General features: G+C 34.8%; 1 protein-coding gene across 3 annotated transcripts in view; it reads right to left on the bottom strand.

The window, feature by feature from the left end:
• Positions 1-18,600, bottom strand: part of RTKN2 (rhotekin 2) — a 79,089-nt gene that overhangs the window by 633 nt on the left and 59,856 nt on the right. For 2 of the 3 annotated variants that reach the window (XM_081824182.1, XM_006742802.3), the window contains exons 10-12: positions 11,900-12,065; positions 7,810-7,917; positions 230-6,358 (exon numbers count right to left, since the gene is read on the bottom strand). In XM_081824182.1, coding sequence (XP_081680308.1) covers positions 5,823-6,358; positions 7,810-7,917; positions 11,900-12,065 — 810 coding nt within the window. In that variant the 3' untranslated portion in view covers positions 230-5,822. Of the gene's footprint in view, positions 1-229; positions 6,359-7,809; positions 7,918-11,899; positions 12,066-18,600 lie in introns of those variants that run through there. The other variant, XM_081824183.1, reaches the window with a different exon arrangement.

The following is an 18,600-nucleotide window of genomic DNA, read 5'->3' as shown; positions in this document are numbered from 1 at the left end:
CTGTGGAGAGGTCTGGACTTTTATCCTGCTGGGCAGCACTTACAAAAGAGTCCTTTAAAACGAACTGAAAATATCTGGATTGAAGACTTGATGGAGTATAGGTATGTGCCTACAATTTTATATTATATATACATAAACACATGGCTTAATGTTTGAAGTAAGTGGGTAGATAACTCTTCTTAACACTTTTTCTCCCCTTTAATATAAAACGAAAATTACCACAACTAAGTAAATTAAGATATGTTTATTAAGATGGCTAAATTCAACAAAAATGTATCTACTCACAAAAACAGAAAGAAAATGGTTTTTGAGTAAACAAACATAAAAATACAACACTCAGAAAAGTACCCATTTTCAACAAAACCATCTATTTAAAAAACACTTTTCTGAGTATAGTTGACACACAATGTTAATTAGTTTCTGGTGTACAACATAGTGATTCGACAAGTCTATAGGTTATGCTGTGCTCACCACAAGTGTGGCCACCGTCTGTCCCCATACAACACTATGGCAATTACCACTGACGATATTCTCCGTGCTGGGCCTTTTATACCCTTGCCTTATTCATTCCATAACTGGAAGCCTGTATCTCCCACTCTCCTTACCCATTTTGTCCATCCCCCCTGGCCCTCTCTCCACTGGCAACCATCAGTTTGTCTTCTGTATTTACTGGTCTGATTCTGCTTTTTGTTTGAAACATTTTATTTTAATATCTTGAAACATGCTTATGACATGGCATAATTATGTATATACAAGATCTTTTCAATCTCTCCTTCAGTAGTACATTAAGAGATTACCGTATCTCTGAAGGCAAACTGCTGCGATTTAAAACACAATTTTCAGTAAGATTTGGAATGATTTTGCCTAGTTTTCTAATTATCAAACATGCCAGGACTGGTATTTTTCCTATATTCAGATAAACAAAAATATGTATGTAATAAATCTCCTCAGAGCATAGGAAGCTTTTTAAAAAAAAGAAATGTTAAATATTTCTGGTCATGTTTCAGATTCAGAAGTAAAATATTGAAATAATATAATTGAGCCAGGATTGTTCATTTCTCTCCCCCTCCCCTGAGGAGCTCCATGGGAATAAATTAAGCACTGAGGGAGGTACATTAGAATAAGGAGTCTTCTTGTGGCTAACAGCAACTGAGTATCCTAGGTCCCTAATTTATTATCAGAGTGACTTAAGCTCTGGGCAAATTCTGCATCAGTAACCTAAAACTAAGTTTGTATCAGTGAATTTTTTTTTTTTTTTTTTTTTATTTATTTGAGAGAGAGAGAGAGAGAAACAGCATGAGAGGGGATAGGGTCAGAGGAAGAAGCAGGCTCCCCGCCGAGCCGGGAGCCCGATGCGGGACTCGATCCCGGGACTCCAGGATCATGACCTGAGCCGAAGGCAGTCGCTTAACTGACTGAGCCACCCAGGCGCCCTGTATCAGTGAATTTTTTTTTTTTTAAATTTTATTTATTTATACGAGAGAGAGAGAATGAGAGAGAGCACATGAGAGGGGGGAGGGTCAGAGGGAGAAGCAGACTCCCCGCCGAGCAGGGAGCCCGATGCGGGACTCGATCCAGGGACTCCAGGATCATGACCTGAGCCGAAGGCAGTCGCCCAACCGACTGAGCCACCCAGGCGCCCTATATCAGTGAATTTTTAAAAGAGTATACTGTAAGAAAGATTATATGTAAACATTTTAACGATTATTAGTTATAGCAAGGTTATCAAATATTAGTCATAATAATTAGCAGCAGCTTTGGGTATGTCTTTCTCTGATTGAGCTGATTTCACAACAGTTTACTTCTATCAGTCTAGCACAGAAGAGGGTACCTAAAGAAGAAGCTAGCAAATGCCTTCATGAATCAGTTCCTTTAATGTATAGAAATTTTAATCACATGACATTGGCTTCCTTACCAATCTTTAAAAAATACTTTAAAAAATACATACCCATAATAGAATACTTTTTTTTTTTTTTTTTTAGAGAGTGCCAGCAGAGTCAGGGGGAGGGGTAGAGGGAGAGGGAGAATCTCAAGCAGGCACCATGCCCAGCATGGAGCCTGACGTGGGGCTCTATTCTCAGGACCTTTGCAATCATGACCAGAGCCGAAATCAGGAGTTGTACGCTTAGCCACCTGAGCCACCCAGGTGCCCCATGAATATGTTTTAATCCATATGCTTGACCTACATTTAATTAAAAAATAAAATTACAAACAATGCCAATTATACAAGCATGTTATAAAAAATAACACCCCCAGCGTATTTTCAAATGCAATCTTGTCTTTTAAAAATTCAAAGGTAACACCTTTTCTAGTGTTAACTAAAAATATGCATAATCCAAAATAAACTGTTTTTACATAGAACTATTATCAGCAGTGAAGCAGTTACATTAAACATGTAAACATTTAAAAATAGTGATGCCTTTGAAATGTAAGGGCACAAAGTCAACTCTCTTTACTTTATAGTTTAAGACTAACAGAACACTATACAAATGGTCATCAGTTAAAGTTTAATTACTGTTCAATAATTCATTCTTTAAAAAGACAAGGGCTTTGATAAATTCTGACCACAGGGACAGATATTTTCCCTGCCAAAGCACTAACTTCTTGTTCCTGGTAGTGTTCTGTCTGTATCTAGCACAGTTGTTCCTCATTCATGGTAACACAGGTGATTACATTCAAATGGCATTTACCATAAATTGAGCCAAACTGCCCTATAATTTCATTTTGGACTGAATTAATTAACTTCTCAGTAGGTGACTGAGGTGCTGAACACAAGCCTAAGGAAATACTTGACTGCTTAACCTACCTTATATGAATCTTCTCTAACACAAGGCAGCTTCCATTTTTAATAAACAGGACCAGAAAAATTTACTTAGTAGGATCTTAAAGGGTAAAGATAAGGCATTTATAATAAATGAAATTAGTTTTCCACATACATGCACATCCATTTAAAAGAAGTCAGGGGGCACTGCAGACAGTTAAGGAGGATTTAACCAAACTCCCCAAGAGTTGGCACACTTGATATTCTGAAAGACTGTGTTTACCTTAGGAGGTGTGTGTTTATAATAACAAAATGCCGTCTTTGTCCTTGGAAAGATGTTTAAATAAAAAGCTTACCACTTTGTAGCAAGTAAAAATAATACTATCTTAATGCTCTTGTAAGTAATTTATGTCCCAGAGCTTGAAATGTAAATGTAATTTTCTAAGACATTATCTTCAGATCATCAGAATTATCATAATATAAAATATCTACTTTCTGTTTCTCTAATTATAATATTATCAAGATCTGACAGCTAACTCTTTGTTTTCAAGTTTATAGTCTTCATATATCAAGAAACAAATTAAAAGGACAAACAAGGAATGTGAAAAGGCAGCTCATAAAAAGCTGAAACATCTTTTATTACATGACATATTTTTATCTGTCATAAACTTCCGGTTTAGGAAATGAGAAAACAAATACTTCTTTTGACGAACTCCTTGACAAAGTGTTTAACTAAGTATTTTTAGATTTTTTTTAACTGTGGAAGGAAGGAAGGAAGGAAGGGAGTAAGAGGGAAAGAAGGAAGGGAGGGAGCCCCGACTTTGTATTATACCTTTTGGGGGAAGTGAGCTAACATTTAATGAACACCACGCTAAAGGAAGTGAAGCTGAAGACTTCAGCCCGATCCCAAAGTCTCTGTAGCATACAGCTAGATGGGCCCCCAGAAATAGCCTGAGTAACTGTGGTCCTTGGTCAGGCTTCACATAAATATTTCTAGGAGGAAGGACTTCAGCCTTGTTTTCAAAGTATCCCACTGAGGGCACAACTGCTAGGTAGTTTCTCTATGAATAAATTCTCTTTCCAGTACACCTTAAATCCTTCTTGATATAATATGCATGAGGAAATGACAAGAATATAATTTGGAAGTTTTAACACTGGTTGTTATAAGGAAGGCTTCAACTAAAAAAAAAAAAAAAATGCTTAGATGACAGTTTCAGAAACAATTTTGCCTGCAGCATCTTCTAGCTCAATAATTTAGTGGCAATGACAGTCACAAACACTGTCAGAAACAGCAGTGAGGTTCAAAAAATAAACAAAAATTCAAACAATAATATCCTGTAGATTTTTAATACGTCATTTACTGAATTGGCAACCACAACAGAATTTATGAGAGCCTTCTCGTTAGAAAAAACGAATTAATCCTACCTTTGCAGGTTTTCATGCACGTGATTGTCTCTACAATCCTCTAAGGCAGGCACATGGGGCTTCCTTCTCATCAAATACTATGTCTCTCCTGGTGTCACGGGTCACAAGAGACCTTTTGTGTCATTACTCCCTGGAGCTGCAATTCTTACTAGGAGTCCCCCGCAAACACAAAAGTAACCGGGCAGTTACATCATTCCATATAAATGAAGAAAGACTGCTATCTAAGAATAATGAAAGGCTCCATTTAAATTAATGTTACTTTTTTGTCAAGTGTTCATTTTACTTTGTAATAATGTAGTTCTGATCCAAATAGAGTTCTTGTGAGCTTTAAAAAGATCTCCAGAGATTAAACACAGGGCAGTAATTTAATTCTTATATTTTTATTTCTTGCAATGACATTTAGGGTTCAGTGTGATTTCAGATTTTTTGTGCCGTTGCTGACACCTTATGGAAACTGTTTTATTTGGAAATTCTGATTTGATTTTTAAAACTGTTCAGCTCTTGTTTACGAGTATTATTATTTAAAAAATGGATTTTTGTTCCTTTAAGGTATTCATCCTCTTGCTATTAATTCCTCACTTGATTTCATAATCCTGTTTGGGTCACTATGATTAGTTGCTATGGAAATTACCTCCTATGGAAATGATTCCGATGTCATTGTTGTAAGAATATGACTTTTAATGAATAATATCAATAGCAGACATCAACCCTTACTAGAAAAAGGAAATTTAATTAAAATGTTTTAAAAGGATTGATTCTGAAAATTATTATCATGGCCAACTTTTCTGATATTTTTGAATCGGCCATCTGCTTTTTAAATAAGTATTAAATGAACTTTAAGGTGTTAATCAGCTACTCACTTCCCCAAATTCCAATGTCACAATTGAAATTAGCACCATGCATAGAAAAATGGAAATAAAAGAACATTTCATTTACCTTTTCTCTAAACTAATAAATGTTATGCTTCACTTACGAGAGTTGATGTCAACAGGATTTCAGGGCTCATCAAGGAAACAACTCTGAATAGCACATTATAAATTCCCTTTAAAGATGAAGGATTTAATATTCCAAAATTCATCTCAGGAATTTGAAAGGTCAGTGAGTTAACTAGTGAGTTAAACAACAGATGAGAGCCAGTGAACCATTAGATGAGAATTCCAGAATGCTAAGAAGAAATTTTCTTGGGTGGATTCTATAATTTGTGGTTTGCATAAAACTTTTGAAACATTCCATTACTATTAAAATTCTCACAATGAGAATATGGCTCATATTTAACACATTTTAAATTACTAGACAGTCTCTCCCCAAAGAAATTTTAATGCCTTCTTCTGCCTAGTGCTTGCTCACTGCTGGCACTAATTTAGGAATAAATTAACCCTTCCAACAAGTAGGATATTGTCTAGAAACTGCCTTTTGCACTCTACCAGGGAAATCACTTATATTCTGAAGATCAGAAGTAAAAGAGAAATCCATTTCTTCATTATAAAGCATTTTTAATACCTAATAGCTTATTAATTATTGATGTAAATCACTATCATATTTACCAACATAATTACGTATTACCATATCTCTAGTGCTTCTGAATTAAGCCTAACAGTTATAGATTTTGTTAAATGCTTTATACATTAAAGGTCTTCTATACTTGTGCCTGCAACCATGATCTAGGGTCCAAAATGTCTTTGATAGATTTCTGCCTTGGAGCTGGCACTGGCTTGGCTTCAAAATTGGTTTTAGTGTCTATGTGTTCACCATCATTTAAATGATTTTTCCTGGCAGGAAGAAGTTTTCGAGGAACAGCCATCGGTTTCTGTAAGTGATGCATTAGGGTTGATAATTTGGTATCCAAAGGCGAGGTCCAAGACACACTTGTTTTCTCCCAGTTGTCCTTAACCAATTGATCTGTGTTGCTCTGGGTTTTTAAGCTGAATGGAGCTTTATCAGAAGGAGGAAGGGGAGCGCGTCTTTTTTTCCCTTTCCCATCATGTAACTGCTTGCTTGAAGGAGATAATACCTTTTTCTGGATAACCACTTGATGATTATCATCAAAGAGGCTGGCCCAAAGAGGTGGTGAGGATTCTTCATGCTGACTAATAAGAAACTGTCCATTTGTCTCTTCAAGTTTTTTTTGTATTGCATCAGTTAAACTTTCAAGTTTTACAGGTGAATCAATGCCTGTAATAATTTTGAGAAAAAATACATGGGGGAAAACTCAAAAGCTGTGTACATTTTGAGTTATTGTTTTCTAAACCAGTATCTGTAAGTCATCAAAACACATTGGATAAGCAAGTGGTTTTGGTTTAAAAATAACCCTACCAACAGAACCAAAAATAAGATCGTTCACTATGCACTGCACACACACACACACACACACACAAATATATTCCAAATATTAAATGAGTAAAAGCCAGTTTTCAAAGGAGCGGAGTTACATCAGGTTTTTCAATCCTATCGATTAAATATTTATTAAATAACTTTTCTTGGATTTAAAATCTATTCTGGGGGCGCCTGGGTGGTTCAATCGTTAAGCGTCTGCCTTCGGCTCAGGTCATGATCCTAGGGTCTTGGGATCGAGCCCCGCATCGGGCTCCCTGCTCGGCAGGAAGCCTGCTTCTCCCTCTCCCACTCCCCCTGCTTGTGTTCCCTCTCTCGCTGTGTCTCTCTGTCAAATAAAGAAATAAAATTTAAAAAAATAAATAAAGAAAATAAAATAAAATCTATTCTGACTTCTAGGTAAGAGTGGATTCCCTTTTTATAAAAGCCTGATATGTAAACTTGGACAAGGGTAACTGGATTAGCATCCTTTCCTGTAGACTAGCAAAGTCTCTGTTAATAGGGGAAAATTCCAAAACCAGAAACCCAAGGAAACAGAGTGAAGCCCTGATACCAGTTTGGTGATAAGGATGCTGGATGAATTTTTCCTTGGGAGAAAATAAAAGAACAGAGATAAATGTCTATGAAATGAATTACTGGTATTAAATGAATCACTGGTTGTATCATTTTTAATCTAACATTTTAAAGTGTGTATAAAGTACATGTTGTGGCAAAATAAAATAGAATTTAGTGTTGACCTGTGTTTGCTCACAGCACTGTTCACTCAGGCAATCCCACAGAGAAATAAATACCCTTCAAAGTGTGGGAAAATGGAATATTCATGAGTCTAGAAATTTAAAATTTTCCAAAGTATTAAACTTAACCAGTTTTCTGACCAGAGATGAAAGCCTCCATTTATTAATAGTCATTTATCAACATTCTTTAAAACAAATTTAATAAAATACAGAAAAAATTACAGAACATGATTATATTTTAGAATCTGCAAGTTTACATTTTCAGAATTTTCATCAGCTACTCAGCTAATATTTATTTTCAGTGCACCCTTATTCATTTTGAAGCCTTAACGTTTTGTTTGATCTGAAGCATTCAAACTATGAAAAATGTGTATTCATTAATTTTGTATTAATTCATCTATTAAACATGAGTTCCTTAGTTTATAATCAGTCTTTTTTCATTCATTTTGACTGTGCCCTGAAAATTTTAGCATTTTAATGTCAATAGAATAAGCTGCTTGAGTATGGACAATGTTGTTTTTGTTACCCTGCAGCTTAGAAAAGACAAACCCCACTTACTCATATCATGGTAGACTGAGGTCGCCTCTTTTGTCAAGAACAAAGGTGGTTTCCGTGGTGACATAATCTCAATTTTCATAAGTTCTTCACAACAATGCTTCCATTGGCCTAAGAAAGACAGAAAAAGGCAGGCTAGTTTAAAACATAAATGTGAAGACATATACTTCATTTTCAATAGATATCAACATATTTTTTGCTGTGAAAAGTAAGAATGAATTTATAAAGCATTGCCTTAAGGAAGCCACAAAAACCTAGTACTACCTATAATTTTAAAGTCCAAGTCTAAGCATAAGAGTAATCTATTTGGAAAATAAAGTTCTGTGCACAGATATAAGAAGCTAAGATCTCTAGGCTATTAAATACTATACTATTTCACTAAATGGTCCAGTAAATGAAATTTCTATTCATGGCAAAAATTTGTACAAGTTCTCCTCTTTTAAATATTAAATAAAAATATCCAGTACTTAAGACAGTTGAAAGGTAAAAATCAACTGAAATAGAAGGAAACAGTGCTTCTCAAAAATGGTGTTAACTTTGAAAATTCTAATTAAGAAATAATAATTGTTTATTTAACAATTATTTCTTCAAATGATTATGCTTTTCAAAATTCATATAACTAGAAAAATGCTGCATTTTCATTCAAGTAAAAGGTATATAAGAGCCTATTACACATCAGTCAAAATTCTGAGTCTAATTTATTTTAAGAAGGACACTTTAATTAAAGCCATTAGTCATTTGGAATTAAAAAAATACTCTTAAATAAGTTGTTTTGATTTTTAAGTTAAAATTTGAGAGTGTGGACAACATTAATTTTTCTTTTAATTATGTTTTACTATTTTCATCTTAAAATGCTTAGGCTTTTTTCTTCTGAATGGATATAAAAACTTTAACCTTTCCATGTTTATTGTGCGCCTGTGTGCTGGATAACAACTGTGCCAGAGACTATGTGCCTCTATATCCATGTTATAAAAGTAGGTTATTGCACCTGACTATTCTTATACTCTATCTTACATCTGTAGAAAAGTAAATTTAATACACATGTGCCTTTTTGGAATGATTTAAAATCTATATTTCTCTTCCTTTTATTATATTCTCAGTCTCCATAATCAATATCCAATTTAGTTATTTTCCATAGCTTAAAAATAAAAGACATTTCATGTTTGGTCAAGTTATCTATTCATTTTTGTTGTTTTAAATCTAATATACAGCCATGGTTATATGGTAATATGCATAAATTTTAAATCCATCACCTTAAATAGCTAAGAAACATAAAAAACCTTTTAGTATGTTTTATTACAATGCTAAGTATAGAATATGGTAAAAATTTCAAAATAGCCCACGTAGCATCTCATAAAGGGAATGAAATCTTGAGTTTGAGGCTTCAAAGGTTGCTCTGCAGAATTTAAATCTAGTAGGATCTGAGATCTGATAACTTATTCCTCCCCTCCACTTCCTTTTTTAGATAAATATATAAAAGCCAGCTTTTCCTTCTTGGGGGCAAAAAAAAAATAAGGTCTTATCTAATAGAAAAATAATGAAATACTTTGAACTGGCAAACATTTCTCCATCAAATCTTAGGCAAATTATGAAGTATAGTATTTTCTCTACATTGATAGATGAAAGCTTTGCATTGTTAAACTGGTAGCAGAATACTAATCATGTTGAAGACTGGAATATAAAGCCATATTATCCCATGCATTACTGAAGTCAGAGTCATGTGGTATGTTCACTGATCAATTTTACAATGGAAACATTTATTTTATCAGTGAATAAATTAGTATGCGCTGTTATACCTGATACCAACATGCTAATGTAAAAATAAAGGCCCCGTATGAAATATTAAATGGCTATGTTGTGTTCACATAAAATCTGTACACTGAAGATGTTTACCACAATAATATTTGCTATAACGTTCCCAGTCAAAATGATCTGTTATGCTAAGCTGCTTATGTAACTCAATATTTATATTATTAAATACTTGGAAAAAATGTATCTTTGAGCCACCATTCCTAGCTCTACCCCTTTTGATCAACCAAAACAAGTGTCATTCCTCTTTTACATGTTCGTTAGCTCTCAAATATTAAAAATTAGCTATGACATCCCCCTTTCTCCAACCTCCACCCTTCAGGTTGTTCTTCGCCAGGCTAAACAGACCTAGTACCATTAATGTTTTTTCTTGGTTTTTAATTTTCTCATTCTCCTGATTTTCTACTCTTAATCAGAGTCAAGTAATTGAAATTTGTTCTAAATATTAAATTACTCTGAGTTTATTCTGCCCTAAATATCTATCCTCTACTTTGTTCTACACATCAGATTTCACCTAAGATCGCAAGAGGCTACACTTACACTTACCACTTAAAAGTCAATCTTTAGGATAGTATAAACATTTCCATCTTTGCTTCATATCTTCATTCATGAATTCTAAAGTGCAAATCTAATAGAATTTATATTTTAAAGATTGGCAGATTTTATCCACAAATCATTAAATACTAAAGAATATGTAAGAACCTACTTGTCATCCCTTCCTTATTTTGGCAGTAATATCATGAGATTTGTATTCCTCCAACTCCCCCATTTTAGCATGATAAATTATTTTACCTAATCTGGCAAATAAAAACATAATACCGTCTAGTAGCAGTTGATATCCAGACCATAATATTCTGCATTTTTACCTCCTTTCACCCCTCGTTCCTGTTTTTATACACATAAAAAGTGTAAAATAGCAGAATCACTTCTAAAAATAATATAGTCTTTGTAAGACAGACTCTCTAGAGCAGAGCATTTAGGAAAGCAGTTAAAATTTCAGATGTGATCAGCAAACGAAAGGAAGTTGTTATCTTTTAAGTTACACATCTAAGATCAGCTGAAATTAAAAAAAAAAAATGTAGTGCATGCTGATAAGCATAGAACAAATATTTAAACATCTATTCAGTGCCTAGGGGTAGTGCTTAAGGGAAACAAGTCCTAAAGAATTCCAGAAGGCTATGGAGGGAGTCCTCTGGTTTCCCGCAGTAAACCAGCAATCTCCTCAGGCCTCAATTTTCTCAACTTTAGAGCAGAGGGAAATCATTTCTGCCTTGCTGGGCTGTTGTGAGAAAAAAAATGAAGCCATGTGGTATGTGGAAGGTAATCAATAAATTTAGTTCCCTTCTTTGCCCCCACCCCAAACATCACTATAATACTTGACCAGGCCATGGATCACAGTAGGCTTATAAAAATTAATCTTAGGACAGCAGGTATTAACTCTTTTATTAAGTTCCCCAAAACAGATCTTAAGAAGTCCTAAAATTTCTGTAGGATTATTTCTAGGAGTTGCAGAAACAACTTTGTATCGTTTGGAAATGGCTCTCTTTTGTAATTCTGTAAGAAAAGCATTCTAAAGACATAAAATACCAGTTGAATCTAATGGTAGGCTTAGTTTGACTAGAAATAGCCATTATCAATAGTCTACATTTTCAATATATGACTTCAATATTTTCTTGTTGATAAAATTCCTCCTTAAATTGAGATATTAGGACCTCACATATTTTACATAGTAGAACTCTATTATTATATTACTATCACATTGTTTTTATAATCATGGGCTGTATTATTGAAACTGAAAAACCATATGTATGGTTTAAAAGAAATCTTTGGATGATGTCCAAGATGATATAACAAATCTGGAATTAACAGAAGGTTACATGAATCTCTTGAGCATTTCAAATTTTAGGATCATCACTAACCTAGACAAGTTTTTTACTACTCAAATAGCTTCTTATCCCTTTGATCAAACACACTGCCTTAACTAGTTAAAACCCAATATTTTGAAAAAATGTGGTCTAATTATTTTAGGGACCAGAGAAACTTAAAAATAATAAGTAGGGATACGAGGAATTCAAAGGTATAATAAACTATAGTAAATCAGGCACTGGGGAAAGGTTGAGAGAAAAAGGCATCAATGCATTGATGATATATACTATCATTTTACTCAAGAGCATAAAAAAATCTTGATACAAACCATAAGATTATAATTTTAATATTTAGATTGCTTTGTGCATCCTTTCATGCTTCATGAATACATTACTAGCAAATCCAAACATCAACTTACTAAGATCAAAGAAATGTTGCCAGAAGGCTTCCATCCATTTCTGAAGATCTTCTCTATTGTCCACTGCAAAAATATGAGTTACAGCCTGTCCGGCAACAGGGTTGATGACAGAGAAATTATGAATTTTTTTCTTGGCATCCTTATCCATTGCCCGAATTCTGGTTTCCTAAAAATTAAGACAAAATTGGTGTTTTACAGGAGAGTATTTTTGTATGATCAAATAAATGTTTTACTGCTTAGCTACCATACTTACACCAGATGCAATTATAAATCTTATTGCTGATCATTTAAAATATGTAATTTTGAGAACTTTCAATATTCAGACTCAAATCGATAAAAAATGCTTTGTATGAAAAATACTGAGTAATGTTTCAAAGTATGCTACGTAGCGAACTTACTTTAAATTACATGAGATTAAAACATAACCTGTTTTGATCTGTTTAAGTAGGAGTTTGCTGTCTTTTATATACATCTTAAAATTTGCAATAAAACAAGTACAGCGTGTCATAACTGTAATGTGAATTATGTTAACTACATTTCCAACAGTAATAAAATAAAAGAATCTGTAAAGTATGTTTGTTATTCTAATATTCAGGCATTAGATACAGTGTTATCACTTAAAGCAGTAAAACCATAACTTAGTGTTTACTGCAGCAAAGCAGTTAGGTTTTCTCCATTAACATTTATTTCATATGTACCATTCATTTACAAAGCTCATAGCTAAAGATCCATGAAGTACTATAACCTTCGTGATAGTAACAATTATTTTTTTAAACGCTGAATGCACCGATCTACAACAAAGGCAATTGTTTCATTCATGTTGGTAGTTTAAACTTTTTCTGCATGGTACTAGGTATGACAGTGTGGTGCTTATTGTATCTACATGTAGAAAAGTCTTTTTTTTTTTTTTTTTAAAGATTTTATCCATTTATTTGACAGAGAGAAAGACAGCTAGAGAGGGAACACAAGCAGGGGGAGTGCGAGAGGGAGAAGCAGGCTTCCCGCTGAGCAGGGAGCCCAATGCGGGGCTCGATCCCAGGACCCTGGGATCATGACCCGAGCCGAAGGCAGACGCTTAACGACTGAGCCACCCAGGCGCCCCTACATGTAGAAAAGTTTTGTTCCCAAGTCATTCAAGCACCACCACACTGCATGACAAACTAGCATCTACATGCAGTTTCCAAGGAGTTTTGGGGAAAGACGTCTGGAATACAACTATCTATTTATGCAACAATAGGGATTTGGCTGCTTGGATAATGACTGATGTTATTCTAGAGCAGTGTTGCCCATTAGAAATATGTGAGCCACATATGTAATTTAAGAGTCTCTAGTAACCACATTAAGAAGGTAAAATGAAACTGGTGAAAATCATTATGTATTAATTATTACATTATTTTAAAATCATGTTTTTATGTAACCAACACATCCAAAATATTTTAACATGTGAGCAAAAAACATTTTTTGAGATATTTTACACTCTTTTTCATACTAAGTCTCCAAAATCCGGTCTCTATTTGAAACTTACAGCACATCTCCATTTGGACCAGGCACATTTTAGGTGCTTAACAGCCACTGGTGGCTAGTGGCTCCTGCACCGGGTTGAACAGCTCTAGACTCCTATGTGTAAACCTACTGTAGTGTGTGTAGAAGAGTAGTTAGCTGGCAGTTACAAAAGCTGATTAGGAGTGAGAAGAAATTCCTCACTTCTTTCAGTATTGAGTGAAGAGAGATTGTATGTATAGTCATACCCCAAAACCAACATACACATGTAACGATGTCTATGTGGACTTACAGAAGTAGCAAAGAGTTACAAAGAAACGCTGTACGTTCCCTGAAGAATGGGTAACTACGGGCAGGTGAACACCATATACACCAGCTCCCCCTCATCCTCAGTTTGTGGCTTTCTGCAGTTTCAGTTGCCTCCAGTCAACTGCAGTCCAGAGGCAGATGATCCTCCTTCTGACATATGGTCCCCAGGTCAGTAGTAGCCTAACGCTACATCACAGCGCCTACGTCATTCACCTCACTTTGTCTCATCACTCAGGCATTTTACCATCTCCCATCATCACAAGAAGTGTGAGTACAGTACAACAAGGTATTCTGAGAGAAAGACCACATTCACATAACCTTTATTATTGTATATTGTATATTTATAACTGTATATTGTTAGAATTATTCTATTCTACTATTAGTTACTGTTGTTAATATCTTACTATGCCCAGGTGACAAGTTAAACTTTATCAGAACTATGTATGTATAGGAAAAAACAGCATAGCACAGGTTCAGTACTATCCACAGTATCAGGCCCCCACTAGGGGTCTTGGAACATATCCCCTGCAGATAGGAAGGGACTACTGTATACTACAGAAGTTCTTTCCTGAAGGAAGGAATTCTTATTCAAGAATCACATGAGAAAAAAAATGTATGCTGCATGAAGTAGTAACATAACTTTGAAAGTTTTGAGCATCACAAAAGGTGAGGATTGCTAACCATCTTAGAGACAGTCTATCTTGTCAATTTTAAAATGTAGGAATGTGAATGTCTTCAGAGGGTTATAATGCACTTATGGTCAACATTGTAATTTAAAAGAACAGGGTCTTTTTACATTCCTATGCCATGGTAATTTGTGAATTAACTCTTTTAAGTAATTATTTATACAATATAAAAACAAAATGGTGCCCTAAATGGCATCCTTGGAGGCTGAAAATGCATATAATCCATGTCTTTAAATAGAAAGCTTATTATCACTAGCAGAGAATGACTTAAGCTCTAGGAAGAATCTTTAATATGCTCTCAATAAGATTTATTGAAGGCTGACTCAGTGGGAGAGGAGGGCAAGAGAACCCTCCTTGCTGTTAGTATTAAAAACAAACAAACAAACAATGAAATATGAAGTATTCCTGTTGTTGAAATTGTGCTTCCCTCCATCCAAATCTATCTTTTTTTTTTTTTTTAAGATTTTATTTATTTATTTGAGAGAGAGAGAATGAGAGACAGAGAGCATGAGAGGGAGGAGGGTCAGAGGGAGAAGCAGACCCCCCGCTGAGCGGGGAGCCCGATGTGGGACTCGATCCCGGGACTCCAGGATCATGACCTGAGCTGAAGGCAGTCGCTTAACCAACTGAGCCACCCAGGCGCCCCATCCAAATCTATCTTAATACAAATTTCTGACTACCTTTTGTATATAGGATTAAAATGGATTCAACTTTTAAATAAGGAAAGTGTGATTTTTACAGATGAATATGTACATTTTTAATAACACCAAGATATCATTTCAAATGAAAATAGCTATGTAGAAAATCTGATGAACTGGATCATTTATATCCTTCTAAGAGAATATAATGCAATAATATAAAAATACTATACATTATACACTCCATTAACTCTGAGAACCATAAATACCACTAAATTTTTAAAACATGAGAAGCTATTAAAAGGTGCAAATGAAACACAAAATATACCATTTGAATTAACTTACTATATTTTATCACCCAAAATAATTTAACTAATGGGAATTTTTTCAACCAAAAAACTCCATGTCAAAGAAAAAGTCATTAAACAAATAAAGTTTCTGATAATATCAGAAAGTCTATGCAAGTTGTTTTTCATTGTGGACAAAGTATCAATAAGAGTGCTTAAAACTGCACTTCTCAAACGAAGAATGAATTAGAAAACTCAAGGTGTTTTTTAGGGTATGAAAGCAAGAACCTTGGGTATTTTCACTCCCCCTACTTCAGCCGCCTAAAATATTGTCTGTCACTCACTGTATTTGAAATATTTTTGAAGAATAAGTGAATGAGATAGGAGAACAACTCAGATAATGACAGTTGTAGGTTGACAGACTCCAATCCCAGAGATGATCCTAATCCTACTCTTTATAGATGAGGACACTGATGTTCCGAAATCAGTTTCTATCCAAAGTCAGAGTTTTCTGCCCAAACCATTTAGTTGATTTGGGAGGGGTTTTTTTGTTTTTGTTTTTTAAGATTTCATTTGTTTATTTGAGAGAGAGAGAGAGAGAGATCACAATTGGGGGGGCGGGGCAGAGGGAGAGGGAGAAGCAGGCTCCTGGCCGAACAGGGAGCCTGATACGGGGCTTGATCCCAGGACCCTGGGATCGTGACGTGAGCTGAAGGCAGAAGCTTAACCAACTGAGCCACCCAGGTGCCCCTGATTTGGGAGGTTTTACAGTCAACTTTTATTGCTTTGTGGATAGATTTGAGACTATTCACTGTGAAATTTTAATCCTTGGCTGGATCTACTTTGTCAGTCAGCACATACCGAACTGCAACCTTCCACTGCGTGAGATGGTGGGTACTCAGAGAAGGCCAAGTGAAGTCAATAAAAATATAACCTGAGAAGTCAATTTTGTAACAAAATACAGTTAACTCTGAAATCAAAGGAAAGTTTCTTTTAGGTTGTTCATTATTTTGAATTAAGACTGTACTTCAACCTCTCAATTTCTGTGATAATGGAAAATTACTAAGTCAGGACTAGATTTATGAACTGTTTCTTACCTTACTTTTTGACTATATGATCTTTAAAAGGCTACTATGTACCCAGATTATGGTTTCTAAATACTCTTTCCTGCTAAAAGGAATCAGATCTCTTTACAGAGATGCCTGATTCTCACCCTGGGCCAGGAAATGTACAGGATAATCCCAGAACATGTTCTCCTACCAGAAATCAAAGATTACTAGGGTTGTATCAAAAGGACTCAGGAGCCAAGTTGAAGAGGCTTCCAGTAGCCAAAGATGGGACCATCTGATGTCAGTAACAATGGTAATGGATTGATGCAGGAAATGTCTTTAAATCTATAAATTCATAATGATATTTAAAAATGAACTCATTTGTCACTTTTTAAGGATTCTAAGGGAACTACCTCACTATTTTGGTAACTAGTTAAAGTCTTTATGCTGTCTTCCCTATAAGAATTGTACCTCAACCAAATAGCTGATAAAGTAGAAGTTTCCCAGCTAATAAATAAAGAATATTAAAATATCACCAGTTTGCAATCCCTAATGAAATAAAGGATCTAAGCAATGCTCATCTGTGGATGTTAATATGAATAGAAGACTCAGACATATTAAATGCCTCCCAATATGGGATGCCTGGGTGGTTTAATTGGTTAAGCCTCAGACTCTTGGTGTCAGCTCAGGTCATGATCTTATGGTGGTGAGATCAAGCCCCACGTCAGCCTCCACACTCAGTGCGGAGTCTGCTTCAGATTCTCTCTCCCTCCTCCAACTCATGCCCTCTCTCTCTTAAAAAAAAAAAAAAATCTTTAAATGCCTCCCAATAAAAGTACAAAATATTTCCTAAGACATATTGTTACTAACCAACCAACCAACCTAAATCTGAGTCAAAAATAGAAGGGAAAAGGAAAAAGACAACTCAAAGATGCAAGCAACAAAATCCAGACTATGGAAAAACTCTGTAGGATAAATGACCCAATTTCTTCAATAAATTGTGTGTGTGAGAGTGTGTGGATGTGTATATGTGTGTCTGTGTGAGAGAGAGAGTGCTAGAGCATTCCAACAGATTTAGAGATTTAAATGACCAAATCAATTCACTGCAATATATAACCCTATTTCAAAATCCTGATTCAAAAATGAATTTAAAAATTACAAGACTGGGAAATTTGAACACTGAAATTTTGATGACAGATTGACTATATATATGACTATATATTTTTCTAAAGTATGATAATTGTTATATTTACAAGTTAAATCATACAGTCTCCAAGATGTGCTTCAAAATAATTCTATGGTGGGGGCAATGTGTGAAGGCAAAGATAATTCTACCTTTCTCTTTATAGATTATCTTTAAATTTTTCCCCTCAAAAATTGAAAATAAAATACAAGTACAAAAAACTAAGTGCCTCCTTTCCTACCTATAACACAGAGATAACATTATTTCACTCACAGCTTCCTCATAAACATGTTGTAAGAATAAATGAGTTCTTTGAAAGGTGTTTGGTCTAAAGTCCTGTTAATCAGGAACAAAAACAAAATGTTGCTGGTCAAAAACAACCTTTAGACCTTATATATACTCTAATGACAAAGAAAGTATACCTTCACAATATGCAGCAAGGAATGCTTGAAATATGTAAACCATAACCATAAATTAAACCAAGCATTAGGAGGGATTAGTATTAGTGTGATATAATTATTTTCAATTTATGCCAATTAAATCAGATGTAAATTCCTAAAGGAAGAGGTTTGTTTAAATAATTATTTTTGCTATATTTAATAAAGGACAATCTAAATCATTGGTAGGATTGAGACATTAAAGGACTAACATAATCAGAAAAAAAATCCCATGTGCTTCATAATAATCTGCTTGCTAGGGTCCATGACAAACATAATGGTTAAAAGCAATTTCAAGACAATTTAACAAAGGCCTATAACACCAAGTAGTGATACTGATTTGTTTAGTACAACTTTTATTATTCATTAAATTGAAGTGATATGTAGTATTTAAATCAAGAAAAGACTTTTTTTTTTTTTTTAAAGATTTTATTTATTTATTTGAGACAGAGAGAATGAGAGACAGAGAGCACGAGAGGGAGGAGGGTCAGAGGGAGAAGCAGACTCCCTGCCGAGCAGGGAGCCCGATGCGGGACTCGATCCTGGGACTCCAGGATCATGACCTGAGCCGAAGGCAGTCGCTTAACCAACTGAGCCACCCAGGCGCCCCAA

The sequence above is a fragment of the Leptonychotes weddellii genome, chromosome 6 (genome assembly GCF_054177405.1).
Source record: "Leptonychotes weddellii isolate Sample4059 chromosome 6, ASM5417740v2, whole genome shotgun sequence".
Classification (NCBI taxonomy): domain Eukaryota; kingdom Metazoa; phylum Chordata; class Mammalia; order Carnivora; family Phocidae; genus Leptonychotes; species Leptonychotes weddellii.
The sequence above is the reverse complement of the archived record's forward strand: the minus strand, read 5'-3'. Positions and strand labels throughout refer to the sequence as shown.